At 39.2% G+C, this 27,271-nt stretch overlaps 1 protein-coding gene and 3 pseudogenes across 1 annotated transcript; 3 read left to right on the top strand and 1 right to left on the bottom strand.

The window, feature by feature from the left end:
- Positions 1 to 258: 258 nt before the first annotated feature.
- Positions 259 to 1,430, bottom strand: LOC148908498 (uncharacterized). Its single transcript, XM_089035897.1, has 4 exons — positions 1,358 to 1,430; positions 1,160 to 1,275; positions 964 to 1,080; positions 259 to 705 (listed from the first exon to the last, which is right to left on the bottom strand). Exons 1-4 carry the CDS (start codon positions 1,428 to 1,430, stop codon positions 643 to 645), a joined length of 369 nt encoding a protein of 122 aa, XP_088892023.1. The 3' UTR covers positions 259 to 642.
- A 13,812-nt stretch (positions 1,431 to 15,242) lies between these two features.
- Positions 15,243 to 15,360, top strand: LOC148908499 (5S ribosomal RNA; annotated as a pseudogene).
- Positions 15,361 to 15,560: 200 nt separating this feature from the next.
- LOC116287690 (5S ribosomal RNA) lies at positions 15,561 to 15,679 on the top strand (annotated as a pseudogene).
- Positions 15,680 to 15,879: 200 nt separating this feature from the next.
- LOC116287689 (5S ribosomal RNA) lies at positions 15,880 to 15,998 on the top strand (annotated as a pseudogene).
- The last annotated feature ends 11,273 nt before the right edge of the window (positions 15,999 to 27,271 follow it).

Here is a 27,271-nt window from a genome sequence, read left to right on the forward strand (position 1 = left end):
AGCAGCACAAGATGCCTTCGTGCACCAGGAAGGAATCCAATATAAGTCTGGCTCCTTCCATGGTGAATCTTCTGAACCTCCAAGAAAAAAGAAGAAAACAAACAAATGAACTATTACAAGGTCATGTTTTTGATAATTTATTAGAAAAAATGTTAATAATGTATACAACTTCAAATCTGAATATATACATGAAAGTATAAATAGTTGTTTTCCTGATATTGTTTTCCTTATATGAATTATATAAAATATTTATTAGCACAGTGTTACATTTTTTTAAATTTAATGACACTATTTTCTGGTTAGAAATACTGGATTTAGGTGGTTTTATAATTAATCTTCAAATCTTCAACTTCAAATATGTAAAATATATAACTAATTTTCCACTTATAATGTTTGCGTAATTTATATAAAGGTCGTATACCGTTACCTCGGTGGATACGAGATATATCAGCCTGAGGCGAAGTACATGTATCACCAAAGGGAAGTTTCTTAACAAATCATTTACAATTAGGTGAATATGAATGATAAAAGACGCCACTGAGTAAAAGAAAATGACTTATGATGATATAAGTTGGCGATAATAAATAGAATGGATAAAAACTGGAACAATTTTATGAATACGAAAAAATACTATTTAGATTGTTATTCTATTTCTAGGATATCATTCACTTCACAGAATTCTTCTATTGAAACTTGGTAGGCGTCCTGTACAAAAGAATAATAAGAAAAAAATGTTTGACTTGGATATTAAAAAATTATTAGGGACCGGTCATTATTTGTAGAATAAGAATTTGCAAATCATCAATTCCTGTCTCTAGTCAGTACGGTGATCCCGGTTGGCAGTAAGGCCGTACACAGATGTAATAAATAAGCTGCAAATACATGCCCTAGTTCAAGACTTTTTTATTCGTGCTCGCTAAAACCATCATACGATAATTGTAGGTAAAAAGGTCAAACACTTGCATGAATAATTACTGGTCTGATTTCGCCAACGATGTCGCCGGGTACCAAACTTCTTATATAGTTTAGTACTACAGGAGGGAATCCGTAATGGCAATCCAGTGGACCTATTTCTTTTCTCTGAGTCAAATCAAATAGAGCCATTAGAATTATTGATCTTCCACAGGTGATATGGAATCTATTTAGCCATGATATTTACCAGCAGTGCGTGAGACCAAAAGTAGTACTGGATATAGCGATTTCGTCTAGGCGTCTTTCCTCTCTTTGCTCTTGCTTCTGTGCTGTCTTTTAAATCCTCGGCAAAAAATCGTCCATCTTATCTATGAAGCGACAATAACTTTACATTATAAGAGTATAAATTAAAGAATAGAGAAGAGCGAAGTCAAACGTGACCTACCCAGCAGAACGCATTTCGTTGAGCAATGCATCAAGCGGCGGAATATTTTGTTGTTCACTGGTTTGCTCAGCATTTCGCCCTCAGCCTCAGCCTCGCCCTCAGCCTCTTCCTCGGCAGGAAGAGCTAACCATATTAACAGCGCAGGATAGAAACGTCTGGCGTTATTTCCAAAATTCGTGTTTCACTTTTCTAAAATTGATTTCAAAAATACAACAGTTCTAGTTAGACCAATAATTGCAAGTCATAAACAAAAAGGTCATCTTTAAAGTATTTTCTTAGTATCCTCCCCTGCCCTGGAACACTAAAATGGCCAATTGTAATTGATTCTCATCCTGGGCCATTTAAAACTTCAATCACTGCAGAACCTGCTCCTAGTTCATCAACTGTCTTAACAAATATCGAGCAGCTTGAACAGCTGCAAGAGATGTTTCCAGATTACAGTATCGATGAATTACAAACTGCCTTGACTGTACATGGAACAGTTGCCAGAACAGCTTTAGCATTAGCCAGTAGTATGCTCAATGTATCAGATAACACTGATCATGACTATGAGGATGATAATGACACAGAACTAGAGAAACCAGTTTTCCTCCCTAAGGAATCTGTGCCAACTTTGCAAACCTTGCTGAGTAAGCTAGGCAAGAAGATGAGCACTGAGAAAGAAAAACTGACAGTTGATGAAGAAGATTTGCTAAATGATGCATTAACATTTTATAAAGGTTCAGAGTTTGACCCCAGGAAGAGATTGAAGATAAGATATCAAAACCAGCCAGCTGCAGATACTGGGGGAGTCATGAGGCAGTTTTTTACCCAGCTATTACAGTTGATCGCATGCACGTTTTTCAGTGGAGACAAATACAAATGTCCAATTTACAACTCTCAAGTAGTAGCATCAGGAATGATGGAATTTAGTGCGGTGTAATTATCATGCACAGCATCCTACAAGGTGGGCCTGGTATGCCCATCTTCTCTCCATAAGTTTACTATTACCTGGCAACCGGTAAGAGTGAAGATGCAATACAAAGGATGACCATGAGTGACTGCTTGTTAAGAATGCAGTCCTATATCACCAAGGTCCGTAGTATTATTGACTTGTTTACAATTAAGGTAATTCCATAGTTTTGAACTGCGCATCAAACTGTATGTAAGGTAAAATAGTGGGAAATACTCAGGTTCAGATATAACATTAATAATTAACAGTAATAACTAAATGATAATAATCGAAAACAAATTAGGCTATATTGAGGCACTTATTTGGACCTGAACTTGGAAGTGGGGATTATCATCACATGACCATACAGCATGCACCAATGTTCATGAGTCAGTTTGGTGCAAATCTTCTAGTCAAGGGTTCGAATCCTCTCATACGCTTCATAGACAGTTATATGCAAAAGCAACAAACCATGATTGCAAGTAGTCTAGCATTTCAACTTGATTGTTTTCAACTTAGAGTTCTTTGAGGAATTTCGTCATTTAAAAAAGTCTATATCCCTGTACCCCTCTGATCAACGAAGTTACTTAAACCTCAAGCAAATAAGTTTACATGGGTCCAAACAATCACATACAGTCTGTATTCACGAGATCTACAATGAATTGTCTTCTGTCAAATGCTTGAAGAGCTTACATAAATCCAATGGCTCTCTGGTACGTAATATCACGAGATTTCAAGAGTTAGTGTATACGGAGGAAGCTGATATCGCTTTGGTCACTGAAACATGGTTTCCCAAGGACAACCTGAACTGCCAAATACTTCCTGCCAATTATACTATCATAAGGAAAGGAAGGGACTCACACGGTGGCGGGGTCTTCCTTGCCATTAAAACAAGTTCCTTTATCTCAGTTCGCCAAATTGATATACCGACCGATATTGAGATATGTGTGGCCAAATTAACAACCTGGTCTAATCTCAAGCTATTCGCCTGTTGTTGCTACAGACCCCCAAATTCAGGCAACACCTGGTCGAGTTCATTTAACTCTTTTCTTTCACAAGTTCGTGATCGCTATCAGAACATCATTATTGGTGGAGATTTCAATTACCCAAACATCTCCTGGGAATCTACTGAAAGGTCCAAGGGCGATGAAGAACTTTGTTTACCAGAAACTCTAGGTGATTTTTCCCTGACCCAGCAAGAGGTGATAACTTGGCTTGACTTGATTTTAATGCATTGAAATGCATTTAATAATTTAAAGCCGACATTTAAATAAGTCAAATCCTGACAGTAAGCGTACAAAAAATTGTTAAATTTCACAACACATTGAAACACAAAGCGGATCGACAGCGTATTATCAAAGTTGATCGCGAAAGAAAGTATAAAAGTAAGTCTTATAGTGATATATAGTGACATTTTTCTATTTTTCTTGAAGATTTTGTCACAGCCTTCTGCTTAAAGCACAACAAAGAATTACCTCCACACACAAAAAAATTCATGAATGTTTTACCCAGCAAGTGTCATATGCTAGAGTGAAGATCGGCTGATCCAAAGCAATGCCGAAAAATGAACAGCATTAGCGTCATGAACTGTAGCGATTAGTTCACATATCTTCTGTTCTGTAATGCATATATACAACAATGGCTCTTGTACTTATTATATGCTATGTTTCACGAGATGATATGTCACAAGATCAATTTACAAGCCAAATAAAGCCAGCGATAATCGAGCCATAACACAACCATAGTTTTATAGCCTGACAATTTATCGCTCTGAGCCTGAAAATAAACTGCCATTTCTGGCTCATTTTTCACGCTCTTGTCGAGCTTATTATCGCTGCAAGAGGACTATATTTATATTTAATATGCCTCGAAGGGTATCTGATATTTTTATTTTTATATTATGTTCAGGGCTTCTGACAGGATGCACAGGTGCTGACCCGCATAATTCACCTTTTTCCACACAATCAAACAATTTCTGCATAATCCGGCAAAATCCCGCATAATTCGTCAAAAATCTAAAGAAAACTTAATAATCAAAAAGAAATGTATTAAAATGTTTTCTTGTTTTGATGAAATTACGAATTTTTTATAGTTTACTTACCAAATTTCAAGCAATAAACAGTGTTTAAAACTGTATATTGAATTATATGCCATCGTGTAATGAAGAGAAACAAGGCGTTCTTAGTTAAAAACCTTGAAAGAGCCTGGTAACTAGCCTTAAATAAAATGTACTCTCTGATTGGCTAGAAGGCAAACAATAGCAGACATAGATAGCAAATGAGAGTTCTGGTAAAATACATGTATTTACAGACAAGATTTTCGCGCATAAAATAATATTTCTCTCATAAACATTTGAGATCTAGCGACTTCTAAAACAGCTCAAAATGGATAAATTGGATTAAATTAAATTACATGACAATTGTTGGCTCTGGGCCATTTACATTTCCACAGCTGCATGAAGTAGACCAAGTGTATCTGTGGTTAAGGAGAAATAGAAAAGTCTTAACCCTTCTATTTTCTTTCACCAGAGCCACATTTAGCACCCCGAGACAATTAGGCAAATGCGGAGTCTTGATGTCTAGAAACTGATTACGATCGTTAATCGTTACCATCGTAAACAAGTATATTTTAGCCTAAAGTTAGCTTAACTGGCACTGTGATGTTCAGTTTTTATAATATATTTCAAAAGCAAATACATCAGAGATAAAATTGAAGAAATTAACACGACTTAAATTATGCTATTTAAGGATTTTTGATTTTGTGGAGCAAGTTAATTTCCTATAAGGCGTACATTATAGATAATCTATTAACTATGAATATGCAAACGATTGTTGTGCAAGGTGAGGTGAGGTGGTAAATGACGTTGAGATTTTTTGTTGAGCTTCAAAAACAGATCATAAATTTAAGATTTCGCAAAAAAAAACATTCAAAGCAATGTTTTGGAGAGAAGCATATCGAGAAGAATTGCGTGTAGTGGGGAAAACATGACGATTACACGTGTGGATTAAAAACAAGGATATAAGGGATAAACAAGGCCAGTGTCAAATAAAGAAGCAAAATCAAGGTAAAACTGTAAATAATTGCGTGAAACTCTAGTTAAACAAAGTTTGGAGTTAAGTAATTAAGTAAAATTTTTTTTAAAACGTGTATAATCCTGTAAAAAAAATTCAGAACTTTTTTTGATTGTGACGTCATCCCGCATCCTATTCCGCATAATTTGCCATTTTCTCCTCATAATCCTGAAAAAAATCCCGCATAATTTCAATTTTTTTTTCTGCATCCTGTCAGAAGTCCTGTATGTTTAATTACTTAGTAGTTATAACTTGCTGAAAAGTAAATTAGTTAAAACAGAAACTTTTAAGGATTTCGTTTTTAGATAACATCAATCCAAACTAGTAATTTTAGACAAGATTTATATATTTTGTAGGGTATACAGTATGATGGATTTATATCTATATTATTATGTTTAGTTACTCATTGAATCAGAGCATAGGTGGGATAAAAAAAATACTCTTTGGAATCAGAATTTAATTGTATAATTTTTTACATATTGTATTTGTTTTATACGTTTGCACAACCCCACAAGCTTCATAGCTTTAATTTTTAAATCGTGTTTAAATAAAGTTCATGTATGTACCACACCAGTACCAATTTTCATGTCCAGTAAACAGACATTCATGGAGTTGCTAGAGGAGGTTGAAGCTGAGACTACCTGTAGTAGATGCCCAGCCCTAGAAAAAAAAAATGAGGGATGCTGAAAGAAAAGTTGAATTGCAAGGTAAGAAATCTTACCAGCTGTTATGCTACTATGTACATGCACAAGAATTATTTTCTTTTGTTTAGTGCCAGCATCAGAAGTGGTTTCCTACATGAGCCTAATTATAGCACGATTCCAACAGCAAGGCAATCATGGTATCATGCAATCTGGGTATCATGTTGGACAAACATCTGGTCATGACTAAGCAAATTAATGATGTATGTAAATCGTCCTATCTTTCACTACGTAACCTTGGAAAAATCAGGAACTATCTAGATCAAACTACCACTGAAAAACTAGTTCATGCTTTTGTGTGCTCCAAAATTGATTTCTGTAATAGCCTCCTTTTTGGTATTCCGATGAAGCAACTTGACAAATTGCAACGTATATTAAATGCAACTTACCATCAGAGCAAAGAAATTTCAACACATAACACCTATATTCAATCGTCTTCATTGGTTGAACGTTGCCAAAAGAATTGAATTCAAGCTTTTAACGGTCACATACAAAGCTGTAAACGGTATCGCTCCATCCTATATATTCTCAAAATACACCAACCTACTCGTGAGCCAAGGAGTGCCACACAAGGAGTAATTCTAAAACAACCTCCATATTGCACTAAGTCATATGGTGCGCGTAGCTTTGCTGTAGCAGCGCCCAGACTATGGAACCGTTTACCACCAGATATAAAAACATCACAGTCTTTGGAAATATTCAAGAGAAAACTAAAGACATTTTTGTTCAATTTGTAACTTTAATCTATTTTTTTTCACTTGACACTTTGTGGTGGTATTTGTAAAGCGCATTGAGAGTCTATAATGCGCTATATAAAAACATATTTATTATTATTATTAAGGCAAGATAATGCTAATAAGAAACCTTCAATACGTTTTGGCTATGAGATATCATGTGACCACTGGGTTGACTGTGGGCATTGAGTATGTAAGCCCATGTACAACCTTTTGGACTCATTAGGAGAATGGATGCCTTTAACACCAAAATCGAGAGCTGGAAAGCGTATTTTGAGTTCTTTGAGCAGTACGAGAGTGTAAATAGAATTCCAGAAATGAGTAAGGTAGTATGTTTACGGTCTGAAATGGGAGCCAATGCCTACGGACTGCTTTGGAATTTAATTGCTCCACAAAAACGGAATGAGAAGACCTTACAAGAGATATTCAAAATCCTTCAAAATCCAGGCATCCCAGCCACTTTTTAGACAAATTTAAATATAGGCTGTGCAAGTTCTAAATATAGGAAAATATAGGATTTTTTCCCAAATATATAAGCACTTTATAGGAGCTAAAATAGCTTTTCAGTGGCGTAACCAGGGATCTTGCAGGAAGGGTGCACAGGCAATGATTTTCAGAACCAAAAAGCTAGAAGACGTTATATGAAACTCTGTATGCAAATGTGGACGTAGCAGGAACACCACTGAAAATAGAGCTTGATACCGGGTCTGCTGTCTCGGTAATCACCAAGGAAATATATGATGCCAAATTCAAGGAATTGCCCTTGAGAAGGACAAAGCTCAAGCTTGAGACATATACTAAGGACCCTGTCTACCGATTGGGAGTGATAACAGTACAAGTTTCCAACAAAGACCAAAGCAAAAGCGTGGATCTTTGAGGGTCGTATGTATGTATGTATGCATATATTATGATGTACATATTAAACCTTAATTTAATCGGACACCTTATATTGTATACACTAGAAAAGTAATGTGCATGCAAGCAATGACAAAAGTGGGGAACAAGGACATACCTGAATGGTAATAGGATTATCTCTCAATCTTTGTGCAAACAACATTAACTTCAATCTGCAGGCTATCTAGTTCTCTCTTGTCTTGAATATCATCACATGCATTGCTCAAAAATCAAGAAGATTAAAAAATGTGGTGCTTACCCTTTCTCCAGGACAATCACGTAGAGTGAATTTTAAGATGCCATCAACAACAAGCTATGAAGAATCAAAAGTGATACATAAAACTCCATTAGAATTGCATTCCTTAATGTAAACAATTGTTGGTTTTGGTGTTATTTTTTACATATTTGTTTCAAAGTAAAGTAACTTGAACAATTTTATTTGATTGTTATTCAATAAAACAATCTATTTTGCTTTGAATGGGCCAATGATGACTAAAAATTAGTATAGGTAATCGCATGGCGGCGAATAAAATTAAGGATTAATTGTACGAGGAACCATACGATTGCCCATTTATCATATATAGGGCAAAATTCAACGGAAAAAACTATGAAATGTAGTTATGGTTCAAAATAATTTTATTCAGAAGAGTTATAATAATAATAATAATAACTTTATTAATGTCTCTAATCTTCTAGCCGGGCACAAGTGCCCTACTAATCGGGAAGACAAAAAAAAAAAAAAATAGAGAAATAGATAAATAAATGATTAAGCAAATAATTGAATAAATTATATATATATATATGTATATATATATAAAATTAAATAAATAAATATAAATAAATAAATAAAATATAAAATACTATATGACTATAAATAATTATAATTTATAACTATCTGAATATAATGTAACGTTACTATCGGAATGAAATATGACTATATAAATATAAATATAATATGAACATAATATACTAAAATTTATTTGTCAGCTCGGTCAGATCCAGCTTCCTAATACCTTTTTTGAAAGCCTGAAGTGATGATGATGACCTTAGTGATGTATTGAGCTTAGACCACAAGTATGTTAAGTTCAAGCGCGTTACTTCATTACACATGTTGTCTCTTGTATTAGACTTTGGAGAATAATACTTTAAGGTGTTCGAAAGAATATCATCGATCGCTGAGCTTAGAACAATCATTATTTTGCAGTTTTTACCTTGGATTTCTCTAAATGAAACAGTCCGTTTGATGAGGCCGTAAAATTCAATACTTCGTACAAAATATAGACAAATAACCGGCAAACTTCGCAAAATCTCTAATGAAGCATTAAAGCACAAATAACTCAGGAGATTTAAGTTTTTTCAAGCAATAAATCGTTCAACTTGAAGCTAAATTGTTGAGAATGAATCCCGCCAAAACATGGCGACGAGCAACCGAACTCTTTACGTTCAATTCAACTCTTAAATATCGCTTAAGATAAAAAAAATTAAACAATACATGTCTAAGAAAAGTTAATTTACCTTTAGGATGTTGTATGAGGCCGTAAAGATCCATAATTGGTTAGATAAAAGAAGAATTTTTAGTCAGAAAATTTCACACTCGTCGACTGCTCCACTGAACATGGCTGATTCCACGTGACCGCCTCGTTTACATATCAAGAAAAACCAACACCACGGGGGAGGGGAGAGGATAAATTTACGGTTAATTGTAACTTAGTGTAACTTTGTAACCCTTTTCCCAGTGAAAATAAAATATTTCCAACAAACAATTCAAGATATCCTTTTCCCAATGCAATAAAACAATCATACAGCAATTTTTATCCCTATTCTTATGAGAAACAGAGCTAATTTTAAAAACTAAGTAATTTCTTGGTAATTTTTAAGAGCGGCTGTCAGCAAAAATCAGACATAAGGTGGCAACAGTCAAAAAATCGATTTTGTTCATACTTTGAAGTTAGATACCCTATCATATAACATTAACCCCTGTGCACTTAGTTTTGCAAAATTCTTTTTTGTGCGGGAGAAATTTGAATTTTTATGCAGGTAGGCAAATATGCTAATTTGACGACTCTGAAATTGAGATGAATCACCGATCTCGTGTATGAAATACAATCAATACTTGACCTTTCTAACCTAATAAACTTCAAATATGGTATCTCTATATGCCTCACAATGATTTTCAGACATGTAGCTGTAGCGATGAATTTCTGGAAGAATTATTTGCAAGACACAGTTTTCTTGAGCTTAAAAGTACCCTCGAAACAAGTGAGAATTTTACCATGGCCGATACAACGGAAAAGCGAGATTTTCAATGTATGTGATGTCAAGATGATATTGTTTAAGATTGTGAAAAAAAATTCTTAGGTAAATGTGTTTTTAAGCTTCTACGATCGATCAAATATGCCTAAATACGTTGTTTCAGAAAGGATCGTTTTTGCATAAATTAGCAAGTAAATGACTGCCAAAATTAAAATAATATTTTTAAAATCTTTTATGAGCCGTTTGAGACATCAATACTAAGCAAATTTGAGGGATTTTTCTGAAGAAAGAGCAGCATTTACTCCCTACCGCTTCAGAAATCATGAATTCTAGGTGTAGTGACGGCCATCTCCACAAAACCGCGAAAGCGTTGCGTGACCACAGGCGGCGGGATAATAAATACTGTGTGTGCATGTGAGTTCTTTTTAAAAAAATGTATCCAAGTAAATACCGAAAATAGTACTTTTATTTCCCGTTATTAACTACATTTGTCCATGTCTTTCTCCTAATGTTTTAGATCTAAAAGTATAACGTTCGTGTTAGCAGCTCCTGGCCGTTCAAATCTATGCAAGGCTCTGATGACGTATTCCAGAGTTAATAGAGGGGACTCTATTAACTCTGCGTATTCCTATGATAAATGGAGGGTCCTGAAGGGGGTTCCTAATCCCATTTCCAAGCCCAACGTTTATCCAAATCCCAGTTCAAATCCCTGTATTCTTAGCCCGAGTATGTTTTGCCCAGATCTTAATTCTACTCCCATTTTTGATTTTTTGTTGTTTTTTTTTGTTTTTTGTTTGTTTGTTTGTTTGTTTGTTTGTTTGTTTTTTGTTTATGATTCCCAGTGCATGATATCCTATTTTCGCAGCCCCAAAAAAGGATAATACCAGCACTCATTTTACCCCTTCAGGACCCTCTAAGCACTAGCTCGGTTCGATCATCACCACCGCAAGTACAGCAGTGGCGCAGCTCAACGGGGTCGAACTGAAAGCATTTTAGGCCTTCCTCAAAGTCCTTGAGGAAGGCCAAGAATTCTGATGGTGTCCGTTTTTTTTTGTTTTTGTTTTGTTTTTTTTTTTTTTGTTTTTTGTTTTTTTGTTCCTTTTGTCCTGATGGGTTCCTCACATCTAAACAAGTGGTATAAGGTTTTTTTTCACGATTGCCAAAGAAAAAGGTCGTCCCCGCCGAAATAGATACACAAGACGACAAGCTTCCCGAAAAGTCTCTGGACAAAATGAACAAGGAAGTACAGAATGCCCTATTGATACAGCACCCCATATTCTTGTATGTTTATAATCTGTGGGAACTTGCGATGCAGAACACGATGAAAAAATTATCGAAACCCATGTTACGAGAGATGCGAGCAACACGTGGACACCAGCAAAAAGGATAAGAAAAGAAAACAATCCTACATTGACGCCACTTGACCGCACACATCTTTTCACAAGAAAAAGAACCATTTCAACTAAAGCCGTTTTATAAGAAAAAAATATTTATACCGACATTATTAGTTTTTGTTTCCTGAAATTGTAGTACACTCAAAAAAAAAAAAAAAAAATTACGCGACTCTGATTGGTCGAGAGGAGTACAATTATAGCGTTAATTGTACTCCGTAGAAGTACCGAATTAAGGTGGCTCGACCCCCTCACGCTTGACCGCTACCTTCCACTTTTGGAACGCTAGTGCATAAACGTCTTTTATCCGATTGCAAATCTTTTTTGCACATAAGTCACATAAAGATTGAATTAATATTTGATGCAATTTTTAGTGAGATCGGACGTCATAACACGTGATTATGATGAAATATTTGTTTTCGTTTAGAAAATAAATTTAGCCTTGCAGAGCGTTCAACCATAAAATGCTTCGTACCACATAATTATATACTAGATGCCTCCATTTGTGGGGATTTTTGAAAAAATCTATCTAGCTAATTATGAGATATTTGAGATTATTTAAATATAGTGCATAATCTACTTCAAAACTAAACAATGGATTTCATACGCCCGAAATTAATATTTCAGAGCTATATATTCACAAAAGTCATTGCTCATTTAGTTTTACTCTGTATCTAGTTTTAAAAGGAACATTTTGAAGGTAATCGACTTATGCGATTTTGTGAAAACGTATAGTGCAGAAGACGGGGTAAACATTTGATGCGCACTTTTCATCGCAGTTTTCTAGTCAATCTTACTAGATCTTCCATTATTCTAAAATTCGCTGATCATTTCTCTCAAAATTACGTCAGGATACAAATTTGAACTTAAACTAATATTACACAAAATTGCAAGACTATTGAACTCGTTTAAAGCGATCTAAAGCGAACGAGAAATACAGAAAACATTTTCCCTTTCCCAACGATTTGATGCTCTGGGAATTCTATTGTTTGCTAATGAACATAACACCAAATTCTTTCGCACCATGCACGGTCTCATCTCGCTTGGCTGCTTTCCGATTTACCCCCGAAGTTTGGTAACAAATAGTTGTTTTTTTATTCAAACGTGGGACGTTTGTCATGATGTACTTTGTCAGTGTGATACTTCGGGAGTAAATCGAAAAGCAGCCAAGCGAGATGAGACCGTGCATGGTGCGAAAGAATTTGGTGTTATGATCATTAGCAAACAATAGAATTCCCAGAGCATCAAATCGTTGGGAAAGGGAAAATGTTTTCTGTATTTCTCGTTCGCTTTAGATCGCTTTAAACGAGTTCAATAGTCTTGCAATTTTGTGTAATATTAGTTTAAGTTCAAATTTGTATCCTGACGTAATTTTGAGAGAAATGATCAGCGAATTTTAGAATAATGGAAGATCTAGTAAGATTGACTAGAAAACTGCGATGAAAAGTGCGCATCAAATGTTTACCCCGTCTTCTGCACTATACGTTTTCACAAAATCGCATAAGTCGATTACCTTCAAAATGTTCCTTTTAAAACTAGATACAGAGTAAAACTAAATGAGCAATGACTTTTGTGAATATATAGCTCTGAAATATTAATTTCGGGCGTATGAAATCCATTGTTTAGTTTTGAAGTAGATTATGCACTATATTTAAATAATCTCAAATATCTCATAATTAGCTAGATAGATTTTTCCAAAAATCCCCACAAATGGAGGCATCTAGTATATAATTATGTGGTACGAAGCATTTTAGTGTTGAACGTTCTGCAAGGCTAAATTTATTTTCTAAACGAAATCAAATATTTCATCATAATCACGTGTTATGACGTCCGATCTCATAAAAAACTGCATCAAACATTAATTCAATCTTTATGTGACTTATGTGCAAAAAAGATTTGCAATCGGATAGACGTTTATGCACTAGCGTTCCAAAAGTGGAAGGTAGCGGTCAAGCGTGAGGGGGTCGAGCCACCTTAAGTCGCTATGGAAACACGGCCAAAACAATGTCAACCGCGGCAAAAAGAAAAGAAAGCCGTAAATACTAATAAGAACTAATCTTTTTTATGCATTTAAGTTGCGCGATGGACTGAAAATCGGCCGCCAAATACACAAAGATGAACGGCGTCGCTTCGCATTTTTTACTGAAATTTTGTTGAGTGAACTATAAACAAAAAATCGCACGATCGTACAATTTGGAATTAATAGATACTCGTGATGTTTTGAAAGTTCTTTAATTGCACTTGCCTTTCTCGAGATCGTGCGATTTCCTATACTAATACAATATATATGACGCGAGTATATATTGAGTGGGATTCATGTGATAACTTACCGATACCGAAATCACTCGCGTAACTCGAGGGCGGATCCAACAGAGGGGTCCAGGGCTGCGGACCCTCCTTTACGACTCGTTGTTTCCCCTTTTTTAACATACGATATATTAAAGATAATTTTCTATTGAAAGTCATGACTCTTATGTAGGTTTATAAGTTTACAACAAATATAGCGGTATGTATGACCTCAAAAATAACGTCACTGATTGAATGTACTTTTTGGACCCCCCTCAAAAATATCCTGGATCCGCCTTTGAAACTAGACAAATGTTACCTCAGGTGGTCACACACGTGCACAATACGAGGGCGTACAATAACAAGAGCCGATCTATTATTTTTGATGCGTTCGTGGGAAGAGCAAAGTTTGCATTCCTATATTACATAAATTTGTTATGCATACAAGAGGGGGATGTTGTTTTGAAAGAAAGCATAGTTTAAGGGGCTTCGAAATTTAAGTTTAGTCCTCAAGTGCCTGGGCCGGTAAAAAAGATAAGGTTTTTGAGGAGAACTCTTCATCCCCAATGGTTATGGCCGCCGGTGGTCACACAACGCTTTCGCGGTTTTGTGGAGATGGCCGTCACTACACCTAGAATTCATGATTTCTGAAGCGGTAGGGAGTAAATGCTGCTCTTTCTTCAGAAAAATCCCTCAAATTTGCTTAGTATTGATGTCTCAAACGGCTCATAAAAGATTTTTAAAATATTATTTTAATTTTGGCAGTCATTTACTTGCTAATTTATGCAAAAACGATCCTTTCTGAAACAACGTATTTAGGCATATTTGATCGATCGTAGAAGCTTAAAAACACATTTACCTAAGAATTTTTTTTCACAATCTTAAACAATATCATCTTGACATCACATACATTGAAAATCTCGCTTTTCCGTTGTATCGGCCATGGTAAAATTCTCACTTGTTTCGAGGGTACTTTTAAGCTCAAGAAAACTGTGTCTTGCAAATAATTCTTCCAGAAATTCATCGCTACAGCTACATGTCTGAAAATCATTGTGAGGCATATAGAGATACCATATTTGAAGTTTATTAGGTTAGAAAGGTCAAGTATTGATTGTATTTCATACACGAGATCGGTGATTTATCTCAATTTCAGAGTCGTCAAATTAGCATATTTGCCTACCTGCATAAAAATTCAAATTTCTCCCGCACAAAAAAGAATTTTGCAAAACTAAGTGCACAGGGGTTAATGTTATATGATAGGGTATCTAACTTCAAAGTATGAACAAAATCGATTTTTTGACTGTTGCCACGAAATTTCGAATTTGTCTGGTTTTTACTGACAGCCGCTCTTAAGTGTCTAGTCGTTTTACCGCTTTATTATCATTTAATATTTTAAGCACACAACGCTCAACTCACATGTTGATTTTCACGAAAGGAAAATAACCGGACAACATGGAGAAAACCCTCATAGACCTTTTTTTTACTTTTTTCCCCTTCTTTTTCAAATGCTTTATTTCACTTTATTCTATTCACTTTTTATTTTTCTTCCTTCCTTGAAAAATTTGTTGGCGCTGAAATCGTTATCCAGCATAAAGTACCTTAACTAAGTTGTGCAATTACTCCCGTCTACGTTCATACCAGCGACAAAAACCGGTTCTCGTCCGATCACCGAGTTGAAACTCGGTAGGGCCAGTAGAGTACTTGGAGGGGTGACCACCTGGGAATAACTGGTGCTGTAGAAATTTTTTCCCCATTTTATTCCCCTTATTATTTCAATTGCTTCAGTTCACTTTATTTGTTCAACTTTTTTCTTTCTACTCAATTCAATGGTGTTCTTGTTTTATGTCTGTGTTGTAGTGTTATTTTCTTCCTTCTTTGAATGGTTAGTTGGGCCTGAAATCGTGACCCAGTAAAAACTACCTTAAGTTGTGCAATTTCTTCTGTCCGCGGCCATACAACCGAGAGAAAGCCGGTTCTCGTCCGATCACCGAAGTGAAACTCAGTAGGGCCAGCATAGTACTTGGATGGGTGACCACCTGGGAATAACGGGTTCTGTAGACTTTTTTTTTCAATTAATTTCCCTTCTCTATTCAATTGCTTTACTTCACTTTATTCGTTCAAGTTTTTATATTTTTACTCCATTTGTTGTTGCTCTTGTTTTCTGTTTGTTTTGTAGTGTTGTTTTCTTCCTTTCTAGAAAAGTTTGTTGGCGCTTAAATCGTGATCCTGCATAACGTACCGTAAGTTGTGCAATTTCTTCTGTCCACGGCCAAACCACCGAGAAAAAACCGGTTCTCGTCCGATCACCGAAGTGAAACTCGGTAGGGCCACCATAGTACTTGGATGGGTGACCTCCTGGGAATAACGGGTGCTGTAGATTTTTTTTCAATTTATTCTCCTTCTCTATTCAATTCCTTTAGTTCGCTTTATTCATTCAAGTTTTTATTTTTCTACTGCATTCATTGTTGTTCTTGTTATCTGTTTGTTTTGTAGTGTTATTTTCTTCCTTTCTAGATAAGTTTGTTGGCGCTTAAATCGTGATCCAGCATAAAGTACTGTAACGTTGTGCCTTTCTCTTTTATTCTCTTATCATACTCAACATACACAAAACCAGTCGACGCACTCGCACACACACTAGCCTCGTGCTCTATGTTACATTTTGTCCCCCACTAGCGGAGGGGTACGTCAGTCGCTACACAACTCCCCTCTCTAAGAAGCACTGTCTCAGTGCGCAAAATTACATTGTTGTTGTACATTGTCGAACGATTCAGCTAATCTTCTCCTAAGTGCCTCTGCGTACTCACCAGGTATTGGTGATGCATCTGGAGTTTTCTCTGTGATTACATCTAGGGATACTTCCACTTCGCGACCTAGCATCAGTTGATTTGGAGTGTAGCTTGTACTGTCATGTACCGCTGAGCGGTATGCCATCATGCACATAGGAAGTTAGAAATCCCAGTCTTTTTGATCTTGTTGTAGTTTGCCGCGAAGCATCTCGATTAAGGTGCTATTAAATCTCTCCACCTGCCCGTCAGATTGAGGATGTGATGCGGTAGTTCTTGTCTTTTCAATGTCCAAAAGTTTACAAATTTCGCACATACCTTTGGACTCGAAGTTGGTCCCTTGATCGCTGTGTATTTGTCTTGGTACTCCAAATCTACACACAAATTCAGATACTACCTTTTCGGCGACTGTAGTTGCTGCTTGGTCAGGTATAGCATAGCTTTCAGTCCATTTAGTAAAATAATCAGAGATAAACAAAATGTACCGATTACCTCTTTGTGTGACCGGCAAGGGTCCTAGGATATCCATTGCAATCCTTTCCATGGGCGCTCCAACGATGTACTGTTTTTAGGGGGCACGTCGTTTCTTTCCTGGAGTAGTATAGGGAATGGGGGTTCCAGCGCAATCTCAACACGGGCAAGACCCGTGTCAAAAATCCACCTACGGAAACAACCCACTCCAAGTGTGGTTGGGGGCAACAGCGCAAATATGTTAGTCTATATATGGAGTGCGAAGAATGTAAAGAGTTTGTTTATGATTTCTGTGTAAAGTGCTTGAAACCCAAGTTTGTACCTACTAAACCAAATAAGTATATTTGTTGTGGTAAGAAAATGCAAATAGAAGACGACACGTCAGCACAGTGTTACGAGTGCGGTAAAAATATTCGTAATGCCGTGCCTTGTGCTACCAGGGAACAATATTATTCCAACGGAGGTCCTAAGAAGACGCCATACAAAAGAATAAAATACTTCAGGGACTGGATGAGTCATATCCAAGGTTATCGACCGGTATATTTAGACAACGAAGTAAAGAAGAAAATCATAGACCATTTAGAAGAGCCAACCCCACAAAGTCTACGGAAGACATTGAAAAAATTAAAACTAGGGAAATATTACAAAGCTATTCCCTATCTTTTGTCTGAAATTACCGGTAAGTCTATTCCCGAGGTTTCTGATATGACAAAAGCCGAGTGGATGTTTTGTCGGCTGGATAAGGATATTCCTTATTACCCTGACGTAATCTACGAAATATTTCACGAAATCGACCCCAACCACCCCCTCTTAGGATGGATTCCAAGAAGATAGTGAATCTTATGGCATAAGATGAGAAATTACGCGTAATAATTCGCCAAATAAGGTCATGCAAATAATTTATATTACGCGTAATAATTCGCTAAATAATTTATATTACGCGTAATAATTTACTAAATAAGGTCATGCCGTGTATTATGGTATAAATCTTATGCCATAAGATTACGCGTAATTTCCAGACTGTCGTTCGATATGTAAACGAAATCCTGTCACGCTCTTTTCAAAGCAGATGTTTACTGAGCAAGCTTTCTTTGAAGCTCTTCTTTCGCTTCTTGGTAGATCTTTTTGCGAGATTCCTCGGAAAGATCTTTCACGATGGTTTTTTTATTCCTTATGTCCGACTTTAGTTTCTCGTATTTGTCTTCTTCAGCTAAGATAAGCGAGAATTCTGCGTTGTCTATCTTTCTGTCACGCAAAGCCTTTGAGACAAGGTCAATGATCGTATTTACTTTAGCCCTTGACAGAGCTATTGTCGTGTCATGCTTGGATATTTTGCTTGACAACTGTTTCATAACGCCTGTTGTAACAGCCGAAATAATACCGCAGACGGCGCCGACGCTAGCCAAAGGAACTCCAACGATTATTCCCGGTCCAGTAAGCGAAGTAGCAACGCCAGAGCCTGTTAACGCCACGGACATGGAGCCGGAAGTTATCGCGATTTTATGTAATATGCTTCGGGCTCTAGCATACTTTTTCCTGACCTCCTCATAGTGCTTCGTTTGACCCTCTAAGTAAGCGAGGATTAGATTTGCCTTATTCAAGCGGAAGTTCTCGGCATTCAATTCATTGGGTTTTGTAGGTAAATCAGGATAGAGTGGAGGCGCTGATGGTATAACATCCATTATATATACTAATGTACGACGCTTTTGGGAATGATATACAGGAGCAGCCACATCACGACAATAGGGATTACTGGAATTGGAGGGCCTTCAGGAAGATGTTTCCGCACGCGGATGCTAGTAAGTTCGAAAGAAGGCCCGATGGTATTTACTATAACGGCTCCAGAATGTACAGTAATGAGGATTTGAAACCTACGCTGGTTAATCAGATAGACGATCAACTGAAGAATTCTGGTTATGTTGAACATAAGCCTAAGCCAACATATGTTGAACATAAGCCCGTGCAAGGTTGGTCAAAGGAATTATTGCTGGGTACCAGTACTTATCCGATACCCGCAGTTTCATTTGATAAACACCCAAGCTTGGACCTAACGCTGAACATGCGGATCTCTAACAAGCATTCCTTTCCGTTAAAGGTGCGAGATATCTTCAAAAACGTACCCATTGTTCATACCACCGCTAAGGAATCTCATGAATGGTTAAGTGGTCCTAACATGCGTTATTGGCCGCAGCAACTAAACTTTGCAGTTTGGTGTGCCACTAGCGGCTGTGGGGTAAGCGCAAACTTGATGAAGAATTCAATATTTATGTTTCATTTTCACTTCACGGTTAGGAGAATACTACATGAGATGGGCGTTACTGCATTACCGGGAGATGCTGCGTTTTATCCTAGAGATAACAAATACGACGTTCCAGCCTATAACAGGCTTTGTAAGGAGTTCGGTGTTGTAGGGAAGGATTTTAGATGCACTACCGGTGCTAACAATGGTCTGGGGCATATTTGGGCTTATTGGGGGATTGGTGGACACGAGCTAAGTGATAAGGAAGTTCATGCGTTGAATCTACGATGGAACACTGGGTATCACAAAGAAACTCACGACAGTAGCACCTTCTTTGAACCAAACGCTAAGACCACTAAGGAAGTCAGAGACGGACCTCTGTTCAAAGACGAGGGTGGTAAGTATGGTGGAGCTAATCCACTGATTATCAAAATTACCAACGACGAGCAAACGAAGCAATACTTTAATTTCATACCCCCAGAAGGTAAAGGACTAACCAAAGCCGGCCTTGCCCGTTTGAACCGCAGCATAGAAGCTTACGTGTATTCCATCCTTGGAGCTCAGGTAAACACCCGATCCAGCATAATCGGAAATACTGGCGCCGCAGAAGAAACGCGAGCCGAAGCCTTGATCTTATTTGAAAGTTCGATCTTGGAGGGCGACATTAGCAAGGGCGTACAGCGTTACCAACTAGCTATACAAAATTCTAAGGCGAGGTTGGACTATGCAGTAGCCCCGGGTTGTTGGTTAATGCCCAGTAATTTATCTATAAATACTGGCTCTGTAGTAGGATACAACAACAAACTTCAACGAGCTACTAAGGATATGAAGTTTGGGGTGAATGACGTGAACTCTGACACTCTTAGGAACATTCCTCACTTCGTAGAGAAGCCAAAAAAGTCACACGAAACGAAGCTACCCGTAGTTAAGAAACCATCAAAGAAGGTCCTGCCTGCGATACCTGAGGAATATGACCATAACTTACTAAAGGCCGGCGTAGCAGCTGCAAGCATTGGTCTAAGCTATTATATATGGCGATGAACAACCCCTACGTAGCTGGAGTAGATTGTGTCTATACGACTTACACAGGCGAGAAAAAATACACCCAGGCATCTTGGGTTGATGTCACGGGGATGTCCGTGGATTTGAACTACTCCGGAAAGAAATTTATATTATGCAGCATTTCTTTGGGGGCCGTTAGCAGTGCGAATGTAGGATTTCGTTTCTGTGACGACAATGGAGTATTACAGCCCATGCGCGCGAAGACAAACAACAGGGAGCCTACGCATTTCTCAGTAGAGCCGCCAACGAATAGCTCTGAGAATCTTTCCGTTTGGACTTTCCACATGGTTGCTGATTGCCACGGAAAGGTAAAGCTGCAGATAAGAGTAGATGACACCGGGAGTGTTTGCATAAATAGCATAGAAAATCAAAGGAATACTGTCTATAACCACATGACCATCAGCACTTTGACGGTAATGAGCCTCTAGAAGGGAACTTGTTCCCTGTAATATATGAATCCATACGTGAGGGAAACGCGTTATACCCACCGCTTAGATGAAGAGGGATATGACAACGGCGCTTGGCATGACGTTGGACTGTGGGTTGAGGTTGGGGGAACTGCATTGGTCATTTGCACTATTAGCATTAATGCAAATACGCATGCGAATGTGGGGTTTAGGCTTATCGATGAGAATAATAAGCCCCTGCTTCCTTATCGAACTTCAACGAACACCAGGAAAGTTACCCATTTTTCGATGGAGCCCTACACTAGGTCCACTGAAGACCTAACGCCAGTAACTTTTCATATGCTAGCCAATTGTAAATATGCTAAGTTGCAAGTCACTTCTGATGACGGCAAGTTTGGAATAAATCGCGTAGGTCGCAGGCCCGCTAATGCAGTCTGGAGTCATAAGCCCATTTCTACCATGAGTGTGTTACCGTTGGTTCCAAATTACCAGGGCGGCGCTAATACCGTCTTTCATTATCCTCAAAGCAGGGCACCGTCCAATGAGAAGATCAAGCCTTCATCTTCTTCAGGAGGACCACCCCAATAGCGACGACCAAGATCCAGATGTTGTTACCCACGAACTTCAACAGTTCTCCGCCAGCCCTAAGTGCCAAGGAAACAACCGAACCCAGCAGCCCAGGAAGACCGGCTGCCATCTTTTTTCCCAAGTCCGTTAGTCCATTGCCTAATTTCTTTACGCCTGCGCCCGTAGCCTTAAGCGCGGATAGGATAACTCCTACTACGCTTGAAATAGCGACCGCGAATGCCAGCGGAAGACCATACTTTAAAAGGGCTCTTTTTACTTTTTCCTTGGTGGTAAGCCCCAACTCTTTTTCCAGGTTTTCCTTTTGCGCCTGTAATTCCGCGACTCTTTCCTGAAGGGTTTCTACTTCCCTTTGAGCTGCCTCCCTTTCCTCTTCGGGACGAGTTTGGTCATTAATTATTTCCTGCTGCCGCTCTATTTGCCCCTCCAGGTCTTCGATGGCCTGATCTCTTTGCCGAAGTTGCTCTTCCATGGTGTTGATTTGTGCAACCAACTGCCGCCGTTCCTCCAAAGAGCCGGTTATGGTGATATGTAAGTTTTTAGCTTCTTCCTTGCTCATATCCAACTCTTGCAGGGCAAGATCGAAGGCCTTTTCAGCCTGGTTCATTCGGCGCTTGGCGTCGTCTCTTTCCTCCCTCAATTCGAGTATGCGTTGATTCTTGTCGTTAAGTTCTCTCTTTTGAGCATCGAGAAGTAGTCGGTTTTGTCTCATGAAATCTGCTTCCATTTCTTCCAACGTTTCTTGTAGTCCCTTGGCGCGTTTTTCTAACGCAACCTTTTCATTCAGGGTTGCCAACCTTTCTAACGCACTTCGGGTAGCTAGTTGAAAGCCTTTTAATCTCGCCACGTCACCCCTAACGTTACCATTTTCGTCGAAAAGGAGCTGTGGTTTTGTCCAGCGGTTTTTGTCAGGAAATCTCAGGTCTTGGACGCTTATGAGGACTTTGTTTCCGCGTTCTGTGAGCCTTACGTCATCAGCCTCAAAGCGGGAATAGCGGTGCATTAGCTCTTGAGTTGCCCACTCTACGGTTTCTTGTTCGGGTTCCTCATTTATGTTTTGAAGTTGCAAGTACTCAGGGACGGGGCTGCCGCGGTTTCTTGATTGCCACATGCGATTTAAGGCTGCCTTGAAGCTTCTCCACCTATCGCCATACCTGCTTATCAAGGCCATGTCGTAAACGTGAGGCGTGGTATTCGCGCCCTTAGTCCACGCGTCGTATTCTTCATCGTTAATGTCAACTTGGCCTTCTTCGGTAAGGGGGTCAAAATCCGTTCCTTCTACTTCCATTATATATGATAAGCTCAAAGTTAAACCCCAACGTATTACCTAAGCAGGTTGGCGGACTGAAAGCAGAACGCACCTTTCACCGGGTCACCTTTACGCCCAGCAGCGCTAAGCCAGGGGAAACCCTGTACGTAGGCGTACCCCGCCTAACGGATAACCTAGTCTTAGTTCCTGGCACCCTGGCGCTAAGGTTTGACCTAGCAATACAACCAAGCACTGCGGACGCGCGTCACGTTGTCAACGACCTTGGTCGCAACATTGTCTCAAAGATGCGGGTGAAGTTCGCAGGGGAATCCTTGCTGGACTTAAACAGGTATGATTTGTATACCACGTACAAAGACTTATGGTTGACTGCATTTGACCGCGCGCAAAGGATAGAGCAGGGAATCGCCAGTGATGCCATACGCAAGGTAAGAAGCGCAACCTCTGGCGCCTCAGGAGAAGACGAAATAAAGACGGCTTATGGTACTAAGCATGTAGTTCCATTAGATTTCGAAGTTATCACGAACCACGGTGCATACTACCCAAGGCAGCTAAGCGAACTACAGTTCGAAGTAACCCTAGCAGACACTACGAACATCCTACAGGGAAAGGACGTAAGTTCAGCAGCCGTCCACCCATACTCCGTTACTAACTTAGAGCTGCAGTATGAAACGGTATACAGCGAAGACTTAGCACGTAGCGCCGGTATGGAATACAGCTCCGGGAAGGCTTTCCTTTACGATCACGTCGTGATGTACAAGACGTTCAGCTTTACAAATAACGTCGAAGAGGTCATCAACCAAAGCATTAACCTTCCCAGGCGCAGCCTTACAGGGATAATGTTGCTGTTCGCAAAGACATACACGGCAGGATTGCGTGACTCCGAGGCGTTCTTTAATCCTAACATCACTAACGTAGGTGTTAGCATCAACGGAGTGCCTAATAAGGTTTACTCACAAGGGATAAAGCCCGCGGATATGTACCGGGAAGTCGCACGTAAGTTTGGCGACCAAATTAGCCCCGAGGAATTCTTTAAGGATAAGTATGCGCTGTGGATCGACATGCGCACGACGAACGACGAAGACCTACATGGACAGGGATTGCGGCTGGTAAATACCCAGGACGGTATTACGTTGGAGATCAAGCGCACCAAAGACGCCAGCGACACTACTAAGATCAACGCATATATCTTCGTAGTCTCAGACGCGCAACTGAGTGTAGAAATGAATCAGCTAAAGAGCGTTGCATATTGATGACTCATCCTTTTGATAAAAAATATCGTTGGTATATAATGCTTCGCGTATTTGAAAACAACGAAACTAAACTGCAATGCATAGTGCAAGGCGACAAGCTGTACTTTAAAGCAAAGTCAGTAGCAGGAGCCTTGGGCTACGCTAACTCTCGGGACGCAGTTAGAGCACACGTTTCAGAGGAAAACAAGGTAACACTGGGGTCTATAAAGGGTGTAGGGCTGACCGACACCCTTAATGCACAACCCAATGCTGTATACTTGACGGAGGAGGGCTTGTATGAATTAGTATTCGGGTCAGAGAAGGTAGCAGCTAAGGAGTTCAAAAAGTGGGTGTTAGGCGACGTCCTACCCACCCTCAGAAAGACAGGTAAATATGACATGGAGAAGCGATTCGACGGCTCAAACCCAATGAAGTTTAAGATAGAAACTGAGGCAGACATACACGACAGAACCGTACACAGGGTGCGTAGGTTTCACCCGCACGTAATCATAGTCCCAGGTCTTGGAGAACTGCAGGACACCGTAAGTAAGCGCATTAAAAGCTGGCGGAAAGGCTACCAGGCAGGTCAACCTGATCTGCTGATCCTTAACAATCACAACAAATACAATGGATTATGCATAGAATTGAAGACACCCAAAGGCACCGGCGTATTGTCCGAGAAACAAAAGGTAATGTTGGAACGATTTGAAGAAAATGGATATTTAACCATCGTAAGCAATGATTATGATCTACTTTGCAGGGAAATAGATGAATATGTTGCTGGCATTCGCATTCCTTGTCCTTGGTGCATTAAGGCATTCAAAGGTCAAGACACTTTAAGCACGCACCTTAAAATATTTCATAGGTATAATGATTCTTAAACAAACATACTGGCGAGATCTGCTGCAAGGCGTTTCATACCGAATAAAAAACTACGTCGCATTCGAAGACATCGACCGTTTGAGGTTGGTCTTAGAACGCGACGGTCAGGAATACAGCCTTTGGGCGCCTGACTGTGTGAGATACATACTGCAGGGTGAAGAATATACACACCTACGCAGTCATGGTAAGGTAAACGGCCGATGGAAGTTTGACATCGAACGTCGAACGGAGAATAATCCATTGTGCGACTAATCCTCTTCATGGGCGGATAAGTAGTCATCTGCTGTGTCTGCCCTCTTTTTTTCTCCTATGTAATTTGCAATGTAAATCAAAGCTCCGCCTGTGAATGCAGCTATGTAAGGTAGCATATATCTTATTCATTTTCTTCCTCTGCGGTAATGCAGCTACCACAAACATAACCCATGGTCATGGTAACCACCACTCCAATGCAAAATACGATATCTTACTATTTTTGCAAGGGCTTTCAAAATAGGGGTTTCAAATGTTGACGTTTAAGTTAACTTTTTGTTAAGACAGTATGAAATATGTCCTTCGTCTTCTCTGGCGCATTTACAGCTATAACATTCATCTGTCCAATACTTTCTGTTAGTCCAGGGAACTCCTTCAGAGCGTTCAAAGAAAGGAAATAACCGTAAGAGATGTTTATAATTATCTATACAACCTTTAAGGTATTCTTCTTTATGAATGCAATCATTTAAAGGTCCGAGACATATCTTACAATCTACGTCCTGGAGACTATATTCCTTTGAAAGGCGCATATAGGATATCTCATGCCTTCTTTTATGCGTTTGGAGTCGTTGTATGCTACTGAATACTTTCTCACAGAAACTACATTGACGGCTATTAATACATACACCTCTCTTTAAATGCTCATGCAATCCTGTAGGAAATACCCCACCACAATTATCGCAGGTAATACAAATGCGCTTCTTTACATGTTGCTGCATCTTTTGCTGTGTACTGAATTCCTTAAGGCAATCCTTACAGATCCTAGGAACGGTTTCCTTCTTACATACAGCATTATTTACGTGGTATTCTAACCTCTGCCTACTGCTAATGTCTTCTTACAATCTTTGCAACTCATATATTTAACAATTATCTTAACCTTTTTGTCAACATTTCATACCCCTATTTTGAAGACCCATGCAAATTTAGTAATCCTAGGGTATGTTTTCAGTCTTCTTCACTGGAACTTTCATAGAATCAGCTTGGGGTCCGTGTGACAATAGTGACCCTCAAAGTCATCGCACGCATACACCTTGTTACAACTAAGGCAACGATACTTACCGGGTGACGTTGCTTCTTTCACAGGCTTGGAGGGGGCTTTATCGATAGGTTCTTCTGGAACGACAATAATGCAGTCAGCAGGTGCTTCACACGTAATACAGTCCATATATCTATGGAGGGTATCGCATGAAGTCCTTAATGGACTCCTTAGCCCAGCCCGCCATTGTCAAAAGCGCGCCAAACCGTTCTGCACGCTTCAGACCGCACATTTCATCGTACAATTCCTGCACGCGCTCTTTTAACCGGTCTATCTCTTCCCTTTGCATTTCTATGGTGTCTTTTTATCCTTTGCGTCGGCGGTAATCCTTCTTACTGCTTCCACTGGTTCCATCTATATATGAACCCAGATCACATGCCTTGTAACGCTCTGATAGTAGGACCCACCGGCTGCGGAAAGACCCAGTTCATCGTGGAGCAGCTATTAGGATCCTTTAGATACCGCTTTGACTACATAGTGCTGCTTTGTCCCACCTACGTGAATAACCGCACCTGGGAAGGCATAGGAGTGAAAGATGACGACTTCTTCGTAGATATCTTAGATCCTAACGAGTTATCCAGCCATTTGAAGTTCTGGCACAAACAATTCCCTAAAGATACACAGACTTTACTCATACTGGATGACATTGCCTGTGGGGACGACGTAAAAAGGCGCACCTCCGAATTAGTGAAGCTCGCCTTCAGCGGTAGACACGACAATATCAGCGTTTGGTTGCTTTCCCAGCAGCTTACCAGCGTCTCTAAGCCCTTTAGGGAAAACATAGGCTCTCTCGTAGTATTTTATACTCCGAGCAAGTCTGACCTGGAAACCATTTTAAGCGACTACGGCGGTGAGATAGCAAGGAACAGCTGCACGAATACATGCGGCATTTAAAAACGCACCAACATTCCAAGATGATCTTCTCTTTGAGGTTTCCGTATGACGTTAACATATATGGACATTGAGCAGCTCATAGATGAAGTCCCCACACAGTTAGATGAAAGTAACCTCAAGGAACAACTTAACATTCTTGTGTCTTCGGGGAAGTGTAAAGAAATGATAGGTAAGGAACTTACCCATGAGCAGGTTAATAAGCTGTCAGAAGAGGAGGTTAAGAAGTTCCATAAGAGGTACGAGGCTGCCCTTGCAAGTAAGACCACGGACGCCGTAGCAGACTCCGCTATCCGACTTGCCACTAAATTGCTTGGACTTGCACTGCCCATAGACGACGTGGAGCAACTACAGAAGGACATAAGAGATGACTATGTCATATCCCAAGAACTTAAGATAACCTGCGGCTGGTTGTCTTTGAAGTGCGGTAAGTTAATGGCAGTCGCCTCTGCGGCACTTCACGTAGCTCAGCACGTCGACCTGAAGGAGGTACTAGGTTCCTTCGGAACATCTTGGAAGGACTTCAAGAAGAGACAGAGAAGCTCGAAA

This window comes from Actinia tenebrosa, unplaced genomic scaffold (assembly GCF_029948245.1).
Source record: "Actinia tenebrosa isolate PJP-AT-01 unplaced genomic scaffold, QUT_ActTen_1.0 PGA_scaffold3__52_contigs__length_22856419, whole genome shotgun sequence".
NCBI classification, from domain to species: domain Eukaryota; kingdom Metazoa; phylum Cnidaria; class Anthozoa; order Actiniaria; family Actiniidae; genus Actinia; species Actinia tenebrosa.